The sequence below is a fragment of the Ylistrum balloti genome, unplaced genomic scaffold (assembly GCF_031769215.1).
Source record: "Ylistrum balloti isolate Yb309-2 unplaced genomic scaffold, AGI_CSIRO_Ybal_v1 Utg370092, whole genome shotgun sequence".
NCBI lineage: Eukaryota > Metazoa > Mollusca > Bivalvia > Pectinida > Pectinidae > Ylistrum > Ylistrum balloti.
The window spans coordinates 106,821-119,266 of NW_026782123.1; the positions used below are offsets into that span (position 1 = coordinate 106,821).

Here is a 12,446-nt window from a genome sequence, read left to right on the forward strand (position 1 = left end):
TCTTCTGTCAACGGTTTCCACTGTTGTATAAGCCAGAACGCCAGTTCAATTCCATATCATTAAAACATTAGTGATAACGAGGCTGATGAGTATGTAACGTAACATTGGATCTTCTGTCGACGGTTTCCACTGTTGTATAAGCCAGAACGCCAGTTCAATTCCATATCATTAAAACATTAGCGATAACGAGGCTGATGAGTATGTAACGTAACATTGGATCTACTGTCGACGGTTTCCACTGTTGTATAAGCCAGAACGCCAGTTCAATTCCATATCATTAAAACATTAGCGATAACGAGGCTGGTGAGTATGTAACGTAACATTGGATCTACTGTCGACGGTTTCCACTGTTGTATAAGCCAGAACGCCAGTTCAATTCCATATCATTAAAACATTAGCGATAACGAGGCTGGTGAGTATGTAACGTAACATTGGATCTACTGTTGACGGTTTCCACTGTTGTATAAGCCAGAACGCCAGTTCAATTCCATATCATTAAAACATTAGCGATAACGAGGCTGGTGAGTATGTAACGTAACATTGGATCTTCTGTCAACGGTTTCCACTGTTGTATAAGCCAGAACGCCAGTTCAATTCCATATCATTAAAACATTAGCTGCATCACTAAATCAATAAGACCACTGATACCTTTAGATAACAGTAAAAGCTGACACAAAATAGCACAGTGACTGTGTTAACATGTTTACAGAAGATACAACAAAGAGAATAGTTATAGGAGTAAGTTTTTTATTATCTGGTCAATGGTTCAGCCTCAAGTGAGCTGTTACTGCTCTTGATTCAGCAGATGTTGCTGGGAAAATGTGAAATGTGCATAATTGTATTTACATTTAACATTACGGAAGTGACCTGGTGTTAATTCCAGACATCAACAATTTCACAAATACCAGAGAACATGCATAAGCAGTTTCAGCAGCATTATTTACAGTTCTAACAATTTCAATATTTATGATTAGCTAACATTGATACAACTTGATAAAAAAAAGTTTTGTTGTAATTTCTTTTCAAATTATTAAGTCATCTGACCGAAAGGTCTGATGACCTATTGCGATTGCCTTTTGTCCGGCGTCGTCCGGTGTCGTCCGGCGTCCGTCATATGTCGTCCGGCGTAAACATTTTCAACTTCTTCTCAAGTTTTACATATCTCATTGAGCTGAAACTTACCTGAAATGATCGTGACATGATCCTGACCAAAGTTTGTTAACTTTGGGTTGGTCCGAAATCCAACATGGCCGTCATCTTGAAAACACATTCTCGAATTCAAAATTTGAAATCTTGTATTTTATATCAGATGACCGTTAAGTCCCATGGGCCTCTTGTTATTATTCAACTTCATCAGGAACATTTAATACTCTGATATCCTGACAACTTCTACAGAAGATTTAGAGTGAAATAGAGTTTTAGAGAGCAAAGTGATATTCCTTTAAAAAAAAACCATATATGATATTCATCAATTTTATTTGAAATGTTTACCATGTAGAAACATATTTTGGTGATGAATTGACAGTAAAACTTCTGCTGTAAAATACACAGGCATCCAAGCTTGTTTTTATTAAAAATCCAATCAAGAAATTTTGTCAAATCTCAATCTCATATTAAGTCTATCACACAGTTAATTATTATAAATGCAAATGGTCATGATTGTAAATAAGCAGTACTTCTATTTGGGTTTTTTATGTATGATAAGTCTTGTTGGGATGTTTCCGTTACAAAGGTTATGAATCCTTCAAAACGTAGTGTGCCGGTAGGGCAAAGCTCGTTCAAGACTCGATAAAAAAAGATAAACTATAATTATTTTGCATGAAGAGCACAACCAAAAAAGTAGGTTCGTTTGCATGGTTGAAAACTGTTGACAATCAGTTTGTTACAGTGTAAATGTTGGCAATGACTGTATATTAACTTGTTATGATTAAACATCTATTCCCTGTCATTATACCCTGGAGATGACTTGTCTTCAGGTGTTTGACACTACATGTACCTAGACGAGATGCTCACCCTATCCCTTTGTGGGGAGGAGCTGTGTTTAACACGGAAGGTATTGTCAGACTTGCACCATGTGGTGCCAATAAATACATGTACAGTTGAAACTTGTTATCTCCAAATTCAAGGGACTGTGGAAAATATTTCAACTTAAGGAAATACGGGTTATTATAGCATAGTACATAGTGGTACAAACAGATTTAATCTGAAATTGCAGTAAATAAAGATAAATTGCTACTTTCTCCTTTTATCGTTACTTCATCAAAACATGTAACAAATCAACCACATTTACATTCACTTCATTTCGCCCCGCACACAAGTACAATAAATACCCTTACTGACCAAAACACAATTTTATTAGATATAATATTTAATGAAATAAAACTTGCTTTTGATAAACTACTAAAAACGATGTATGAAGCTGCAGATCGTATTATTACGATTATACTCTGATTAAATAAACATATGGCAAAAGAGACATGCTTTTACCTGTGGTAGAAAACATCATACAAGCACTAGACTTAACAAATCATGCACAAATAAAGATTCTATCGATGAAAAATACTTTCAGCACTTAATTGTCCAAACCCTAAAGTTCCCCGCCTCAGACTTATTTCATGTTATTTATGTGTTAATATGATTGAATCATGGCGATGAGAAAAAAAAATTGGTGAAAATAAAGTTAATTAGTGAAAAATAGTGTAATGCTTCACTTTACCATGGCCATGATGAAGTGAAGCCCCCCTGCCCCATCCTAAATTTCCCCAACGCAGACCTTTTTTAGCCCACCATCATCAGATGGTGGGGTATTTAAATCGCCCTGCGTCCGTGGTCCGTGGTCCGTCCGTCCGTAAACAATTCTTGTTACCACTATTTCTGGGAAAGTACTGGCTGGATCTTTCTCAAATTTCATATGCAGGTTCCCTTGATCCCTAGTTGTGCATTGTACCTTTTTTAGACTGATTTGAATTCAAGATGGCTGCTTGTCGGCCATCTTTTATTTTGAAAATAAAAGTTTGTTACCGCTATTTCTGAGAAAGTACTGGATGGATCTTTGTCAAATTTCATATGGAGCTTCCCCTTGGTCCCTAATTGTGCAGTGTACCTTTTTTGGACTGATGCGAAATCAAGATGGCTGACAGGCAGCCATCTTGGATTTTGAGAGTTAAATCTTGTTACCGCTATTTCTGAGGAAGTACTGGATGGATCCTTCTGATATTTCATATGTATTGGTTTCCCTTGGTCCCTAGATGTGCATTGTACCTTTTTTGGACTGATTTGAAATTAAGGTGGCCCACAGGCAGCCATCTTGGATGTCAACAGTAATACAGTAGTTTGTTATGGCTGTGACAGGATCCTTCTCAAATTTCATAGTTAGCTTCCTCTTGGTACCTAGTTAAGCATTGTCCCATATTTAAAATGATCTGAAAAACAAAATGGCCTATGGCTCTCCATCTTGGATTTGAACAGCGAGTGATTGATTTATGGCTATTTCTTACCTACATGATCAGTCATTCTCAAGTATCAGATTTTCTAAATGAAGTAAACATTGATAAATACACTGTTTAGGGTATGTATACTAAACCATGCAATGAATTGAGTTAATGGCATATGGGTTGAAACATGAGAAGTAATAGAAGAATTGATTTATTAAAAATGTCAATATTTCCTAATATTTAAGTGTTCGTGTTACAAAAACATTAATGTAATCAACTCTAAAATTCAAAATCAAAAAAAAAAAAAAAAAAATAGTTTTAAAAAACTTTGAACTTTTATTATACTTGTTGCGCTCTTGTACATGTGCATCATTTCATCATCATCATCATCATCATCATCATCATCATCATCATCATCATCATCATCATCATCATCATCATCATCATCATCATCATCATCACCATCATCATCATCACCATCATCACCATCATCACCATCATCATCATCATTATCATCATCATCATCATCATCATCATCATCATCACCATCACCATGAATTTAATAAGTATACAACTTAATAAATGGTGTTCATTTTATCACTATATCCCTATAAAAATATCTTGTGCCATCATTGAGTACATTCAAGACCAGTTCATGAACATTTACAACACCTGAAACAAAAACAAAAAAAATAAACAAATCTTCAAGAACTGAAAACAGATCCTCAAATGGTGGGTGCCAAGATCCCACTGGGATCTCTTGTTTTTATTATTAATGTGTTTATATGATTGAATAGCAAAAAAATTGTGAAAAAAAGTTTATTAGTAAGAAAATAGTGTAATGCTTCACTTTACCATGACCATGATGAAGTGTCTCTCCCCTCTCTGATCTGTGATAAAAAAATGACCAAAGACATACACAACATCCAGGGCTGACGTACAAACATTTGCATTTGACAATCCATGGAAGAAATAGAAGTAATTGTAAAAACTGCTTCTTATGCCGGGATGAAATATTTGATCAAATTTGGTCTAGAGCATCCTTGCATGAAAAGAAATCAGTTTTGTAGAAATGGAGAATCATTGATATAGCTCCCATGTGCAGAGTCAGATAGAAAAAATGAAAAAATACTTTGGATTCTTTTTCTTTAGTTGTTTTTAGGATTGAAAAACAAGAAAAAAACAAAAGACACAGCGCCTCTAAAAAGCATTTCAAATTTGTTTTCTTTTGGAAATTCCTAACTGTAAAATTCATCCGAAATATTTTGAATTGAGTGTTGAAATATACAGGTGAGTGGTGAGTGCCCTATGGGCCTTTTGTTATTCTTGAGGATTTTTTTTACTTTTTTTTTTCTGATTCTCTTTTATGGAACAAGAAGTCAGATTTGAAGCAAGTGCACTTTTTCCAGATGGAGAACAAATTTTATAACGATTAAGTGTGATTTAATTGTCAAACTCCTTAGGGGACAATTAAAGGTCATTTCACAACTAAGTGTTTTTGAAAGGTGGCTATAATTGCGAACAAGGCCTCAGCATTCCTTGTCTCAGGAGGGTTTCATTATAAATTGATGCTGAAGAAACACTGAAATGTGTCGTCTGATGAAGGAAATCCATGTGAATTTCATTACAAAGATTCGCTTTCAAACACTCATCATTTTCTTCCTAATCATTCCTCACAGATTAATTTTCTTTGTCCACACCAGGAACACCAGAATAAAGTTCACTTAGGTCAATTTAATAATTGCAAGAATCAAGGTTCACTATTGCTGAGATCAGGTTCACTGTTACTGTAGTCAGGTTCACTGTTGTTGTGGTCAGGTTCACTGTTGCTGAGATCAGTTTCACTGTTGCCGAGGTCAAATTCACTGTTGTTGTGGTCAGGTTCACTGTTGCTGTGGTCAGGTTCACTGTTGCTGAGGTCAGGTTCACTGTTGTTGTGGTCAGGTTTACTGTTGCTGTGGTCAGGTTCACTGTTGCTGAGGTCAAATTCACTGATGTTGTGGTCAGGTTCACTGTTGCTGTGGTCAGGTTCACTGTTGCTGAGGTCAGGTTCACTGTTGCTGTGGTCAGGTTCACTGCTGCTGTGGTCAGGTTCACTGTTGTTGAGGTCAGGTTCACTGTTGTTGAGGTCAGGTTCACTGTTGCTGTGGTCAGGTTCAATGTTGCTGTGGTCAGGTTCAATGTTGTTGTGGTCAGGTTCACTGTTGCTGTGGTCAGGTTCACTGTTGCTGTGGTCAGGTTCACTGTTGCTGTGGTCAGGTTCACTGTTGCTGTGGTCAGGTTCACTGTTGCTGTAACCAGGTTCACTGTTGTTGTGGTCAGGTTCACTGTTGCTGTGGTCAGGTTCACTGTTGCCAAGGTCAAATTCAATGTTGTTGTGGTCAGGTTTACTGTTGCTGTAACCAGGTTAACTGTTGCTGAGGTCAGGTTCACTGTTGCTGTGGTCAGGTTCACTGTTGCTGTAACCAGGTTCACTGTTGCTGAGGTCAGGTTCACTGTTGTTGTAGTCAGGTTCACTGTTGTTGTGGTCAGGTTCACTGTTGCTGAGGTCAGGTTCACTGTTGTTGTGGTCAGGTTCACTGTTGCTGTGGTCAGGTTCACTGTTGTTGTGACCAAGTTCACTGTTGCTGAGATCAGGTTCACAGTTGCTGTGGTCAGGTTCACTGTTGTTGTGGTCAGGTTCACTGTTGCTGTGGTCAGGTTCACTGTTGCTGTGGTCAGGTTCACTGTTGCTGTAACCAGGTTCACTGTTGCTGAGGTCAGGTTCACTGTTGTTGTAGTCAGGTTCACTGTTGTTGTGGTCAGGTTCACTGTTGCTGAGGTCAGGTTCACTGTTGTTGTGGTCAGGTTCACTGTTGCTGTGGTCAGGTTCACTGTTGTTGTGACCAAGTTCACTGTTGCTGAGATCAGGTTCACAGTTGCTGTGGTCAGGTTCACTGTTGTTGTGGTCAGGTTCACTGTTACTGTGGTCAGTTCACTGTTGCTGTAACCAGGTTCACTGTTGCTGTAACCAGGTTCACTGTTGTTGTGGTCAGGTTCACTGTTGCTGTGGTCAGGTTCACTGTTGCTGAGGTCAGGTTCACTGTTGTTGTGGTCAGTTCACTGTTGCTGTGGTCAGGTTCAATGTTGCTGTGACCAGGTTCAGTGTTGCTGAGGTCAGGTTCACTGTCGCTGTGGTCAGGTTCACTGCTGCTCCGGTCAGGTTCACTGTTGCTGAGGTCAGGTTCACTGTTGTTGTGATCAGGTTCACTGTTGCTGTGGTCAGGTTCTATGTTGTTGTGGTCAGGTTCACTGTTGCTGTGACCAGGTTCACTGTTGCTGTGGTCAGGTTCACTGTTGTTGTGGTCAGGTTAACTGTTGTTGTGGTCAGGTTCTGTGTTGTTGTGGTCAGGTTCACTGTTGCTGTGGTCAGATTCACTATTTATAAAATCAAATTCACTGTTGTTGTGGTCAGGTTCACCGTTGCTGTGGTCAGGTTCACTGTCTGTCTGTCTGTTCGTCCATCCATCCATCCATCCATCCATCCATCCATCTGTCCAGGATGGTTGGCCACTGTGCCATGGTAACCAGGTCACTGTATGCAGCTTTTTATGGAAAAACTTATCTTAAACCTGAAAATTGTTTTTAGTGAAACTATACAAGAATTTTAAGGACCATGTTTAGATGTGCATGCAGTTTATTTTAGCTGAAATTTAGGTTGCCATGGTGATCAGGTCACAGGTTTTTATCTAATGGCAGAAACTCATCAATTCTTCAATCAATTTCATTGAAGCCTGGTGTAATGGGTCATCTTATCAATGCATGTAATTTGACACATCAGCAAGGTGTTTCCGGAACCGTTACTATGGATTATGATGAAGGCTTCTGTTTGGTAGAAATTGAGATAATGTCTGATTCTGCTGAACGGTTTAGAGGGAAGGCAATGTCATTTGGTTGCTATGGTAACCACATGTGACCCATGATCAAACAGATCTTTCCCAGACTTCTCCCTATGTTCAATGAAACTATACAGGGATGTTAGTGACTTAAGTATAGATGTGCAAATGTGCATGCAGCTATCTAGCATAAATTTGGCTTGCCATTGTAAGGAGGTCACTATACACATGCATATAAAGTGTCATACTAATCCTTAGCCCTTTCATGGATTTATTCAAACTTGATCAAATGATGTTTGATTGCAATTTTCAAATCATTTAGTATACAATTTTAATTGGTTCTACATGATTTAGTCACAAACACGTTGTATTCATTAAAACCAGTTTATGATGTCTTGTACTGGTGCTCAATTTTTTCCCCATTCTGCCGATTTTTTTAATTTTTGGTTTCGTCCACGTATTAGCTGCATTGGCATATAAGCCGCAATCTGTCTCACAAGGGAAAAAGTCACTTCTTACAAGCGGGAAAATACTGTAGTTGTATAGTAATATACAGGATAAGTGCTGATTTGGTTCGGAGTTTTGGCCTTTTTAAACTTTCAGAAATTTGAATAACACTTTTCACAAAAATTGTATGACCAATATTGGAAAGCCCTGGCAAACTACAGTGGAAATTTACCAACACCTTTTAACAAATTGTGAATAATACTAGAAATGTTTCAAATGTTTTTTTGAAAAATGAAATTTCTTTGTTGGTTTGCTCACATACCTTCTTGTTCATTGTTCTATATTAATTCTGTTTTTAGTTTAATGGTTTGTCTCTTCAACTTTTTGATCATGGATCCAAATTCTTTTTTTTATAAAGTGGTTGGACCCCATCCTAAATCAGGAGATTCCACCAATATTGTTGTATGGAGCTTGGTTTGTGCATGTATCACAGTGTTTGGTCTAGGACTTGCCACCTGTAAGTTCTTCAGGTAAGTCAGAGGACATTGAGAAATTTATACAGGTGAGTTGGCATACAAACTGGTATTTACATAGGTAAGTCAAGGTTACAGAGATAAAAACATGGGTACATCATAGTACAGATGGGTATTTGCATGTGTAAGTCAGGGTACTGACCAGTAACTATACAGGTAAGTCAGGGTACTGACCTGTAATTATACAGGTAAGACAGGGTACTGACTAGTAATTATACAGGTAAGTCAGGGTACTGACCTGTAATTATACAGGTAAGACAGGGTAATGACTAGTAATTATACAGGTAAGTCAGGGTACTGACTAGTAATTATACAGGTAAGACAGGGTACTGACCAGTAATTATACAGGTAAATCAGGGTACTGACCAGTAATTATACAGGTAAGTCAGGGTACTGACCAGTACTCATACAGGTAAGTCAGGGTGCTGACCAGTAATTATACAGGTAAGTCAGGGTACTGACCAGTAATTATACAGGTAAGACAGGGTACTGACTAGTAATTATACAGGTAAGTCAGGGTACTGACCTGTAATTATACAGGTAAGACAGGGTACTGACCAGTAATTATACAGGTAAGACAGGGTACTGACCAGTAATTATACAGGTAAGTCAGGGTACTGACCTGTAATTATGCAGGTAAGTCAGGGTACTGACCTGTAATTATACAGGTAAGTCAGGGTACTGACCAGTAATTATACAGGTAAGACAGGGTACTGACTAGTAATTATACAGGTAAGTCAGGGTACTGACCTGTAATTATACAGGTAAGTCAGGGTACTGACTAGTAATTATACAGGTAAGACAGGGTACTGACCAGTAATTATACAGGTAAATCAGGGTACTGACCAGTAATTATACAGGTAAGTCAGGGTACTGACCAGTACTCATACAGGTAAGTCAGGGTGCTGACCAGTAATTATACAGGTAAGTCAGGGTACTGACCAGTAATTATACAGGTAAGACAGGGTACTGACTAGTAATTATACAGGTAAGTCAGGGTACTGACTGTAATTATACAGGTAAGACAGGGTACTGACAGGTAATTATACAGGTAAGACAGGGTACTGACCAGTAATTATACAGGTAAGTCAGGGTACTGACCTGTAATTATGCAGGTAAGTCAGGGTACTGACCTGTAATTATACAGGTAAGACAGGGTACTGACCAGTAATTATACAGGTAAGACAGGGTACTGACCAGTAATTATACAGGTAAGACAGGGTACTGACCAGTAATTATACAGGTAAGACAGGGTACTGACCAGTAATTATACAGGTAAGACAGGGTACTGACCTGTAATTATACAGGTAAGACAGGGTACTGACCAGTAATTATACAGGTAAGACAGGGTACTGACCAGTAATTATACAGGTAAGACAGGGTACTGACCAGTAATTATACAGGTAAATCAGGGTACTGACCAGTAATTATACAGGTAAGTCAGGGTACTGACCAGTACTCATACAGGTAAGTCAGGGTACTGACCAGTAATTATACAGGTAAGTCAGGGTACTGACCAGTAATTATACAGGTAAGACAGGGTACTGACTAGTAATTATACAGGTAAGTCAGGGTACTGACCTGTAATTATACAGGTAAGACAGGGTACTGACTAGTAATTATACCGGTAAGACAGGGTACTGACCAGTAATTATACAGGTAAATCAGGGTACTGACCAGTAATTATACAGGTAAGTCAGGGTACTGACTAGTAATTATACAGGTAAGTCAGGGTACTGACCAGTACTCATACAGGTAAGTCAGGGTGCTGACCAGTAATTATACAGGTAAGACAGGGTACTGACCAGTAATTATACAGGTAAGTCAGGGTACTGACCAGTAATTATACAGGTAAAACAGGGTACTGACCAGTAATTCTACAGGTAAGACAGGGTACTGACCAGTAATTATACAGGTAAAACAGGGTACTGACCAGTAATTATATGGGTAAGACAGGGTACTGACCAGTAATTATACAGGTAAATCAGGGTACTAACAGATATTCAGGGTAATAGTGTTACGGCCTTACTGATCAGCTGCTCTGTTATTGTGTTAATACAGTTTTTATCATCTTTCTATAGTTTATTATGATTGGACATGCAGAGGTATTCTCTGACAAGGTCTTGTCTCTGGTGACACATTTCATGGTACTTAGAATAGCCTGTTTGATCCTCAATTACTTCCTGTTTTCATGTTTGAATCTGAGATTGTAATAGTTGGAACAGAAGTGGTCTATACTCTTCTACTTTACAGCTGAAGAGGATGATGAGAAATTCTATCTTATCACCATGGAAACTTTTGTAAAATATTGACCAAGGCTTTATAGAGATTAAAAGGGATGACATGACCTGGAAATGTGATACAGCCGATTTTGATTGGTTTACACTCTTTAAACAACAAATTTCATACCTGCCATACATGACAGGTCAGCAAAAATTACATGTGAGAAAGTCACTAGAATTATCTGTGGGTAGGAGGACATGTGAGAAAGTCACTAGAATTATCTGTGGGTAGGGGACATGTGAGAAAGTCACTAGAATTATCTGTAGGTAGGGAGACATGTGAGAAAGTCACTAGAATTATCTGTGGGTAAGAGGACATGTGAGAAAGTCACTAGAATTATCTGTGGGTGGGGGGACATGTGAGAAAGTCACTAGAATTATCTGTGGGGAGGGGACATGTGAGAAAGTCACTAGAATTATCTGTGGGTGGGGGGACATGTGAGAAAGTCACTAGAATTATCTGTGGGTAGGAGGACATGTGAGAAAGTCACTAGAATTATCTGTGGGTAGGGGACATGTGAGAAAGTCACTAGAATTATCTGTGGGGAGGGGACATGTGAGAAAGTCACTAGAATTATCTGTGGGTAGGGGACATGTGAGAAAGTCACTAGAATTATCTGTGGTTGGGGGGACATTTGAGAAAGTCACTAGAATTATCTGTAGGTAGGGGACATGTGAGAAAGTCACTAGAATTATCTGTGGGTAGGGGGACATGTGAGAAAGTCACTAGAATCATCTGTGGGTGGGGGGACATGTGAGAAAGTCACTAGAATTATCTGTAGGTAGGGGATATGTGAGAAAGTCACTAGAATTATCTGTGGGTAGGGGACATGTGAGAAAGTCACTAGAATTATCTGTGGGTAGGGGACATGTGAGAAAGTCACTAGAATTATCTGTGGGTAGGGGACATGTAAGAAAGTCACTAGAATTATTTTGTCAGTATTGGTTTTTTTATTTCAACTTTCAGCATTTAACCAATTCTTATTATCACTATTTCATATGAGGTTTAGGCCTTTATCAAATTTTTTATGTAATTTTCCCTTGCAAACTTACATGGTCTCTTGTTGTGCCAATTTGATTTTGGGACTGATCCAAAAAACAAATGGCTGACATGCGGCCATCTTGGATTTTGACACTGAATGTTTATATAAATATTTCTTAATGAAATACTGGATAGATATTTTTCAGATTTCATACATAGGTTCCACATACTCCATGGTTGAGTTGTTTTGATTCTTGGATTTATTAGGAAAGCAAAATGGTTGACTAGCAACCATTTAGCCCATCATATATAAGAAAAAAAAAATGATCAGAACTGATGTAGCCATGAGTTAAAAAGTCCTCTTGTTCATACTAGGTTAACCAGATAAATTTGATATTCACAATGATTGAGATTATCTATAAATAGAAATGGATTTGTTGAAATTACGATGTATTGTTTTATTTGTTTGTCCTGCTAATGAAGTATGCGTTTTGTTTTATGATTTTCAACAGAGACCAGTATGAGAAACCAGAAAACAAGCTGAAACGAAAGAAGCGATCAGAAGTAGAGAAAAAAGGTAGGAAAAGGGATATTTGGTGAATAGTGCTGGAGTAAATGTTACAACTGTTATGATGATTACTGGGTTGAAAGATTAAATGTCACATGATGGTCACTGGGGTGAAATATGTTATTACTGCCCTGATGGTCACTGGGGTGAAAGGTTAAAACTGTCACATAATGGGTTGGAATTTAAAACTGTTACATGGAGATCACAAAAGGATGAATGACTGAAGTTGTCATATGATAGACACTGGGGTGAAATGTTAAAACTGGCATATAATGATAATTGCTCTGGAAGGTGAAAGCAGTGACAATCACATGCTCATCACTAG

General features: G+C 38.2%; 1 protein-coding gene across 1 annotated transcript; it reads right to left on the reverse strand.

The window, feature by feature from the left end:
• Positions 1-5,168: 5,168 nt before the first annotated feature.
• LOC132549931 (uncharacterized) lies at positions 5,169-11,848 on the reverse strand. The gene is made up of 2 exons (XM_060213916.1): positions 11,769-11,848; positions 5,169-6,516 (listed from the first exon to the last, which is right to left on the reverse strand). The coding sequence occupies exons 1-2, from the start codon at positions 11,846-11,848 to the stop codon at positions 5,169-5,171; spliced, it is 1,428 nt and encodes a 475-aa protein (XP_060069899.1).
• Between the last annotated feature and the right edge of the window lie 598 nt (positions 11,849-12,446).

What these genes read in the sequence shown, in the direction of transcription:
- LOC132549931 (XM_060213916.1), bottom strand. Translation starts at nt 11,848, where the DNA reads ATGGTTGCTAGTCAACCATTTTGCTTTCCTAATAAATCCAAGAATCAA. An exon ending in ATGGAGTATGTGGAACCTAT is followed by an intron (nt 6,517 to 11,768) that starts GTATGAAATCTG and finishes CCACAACAACAG; the next exon opens with TGAACCTGACCTCAGCAACA.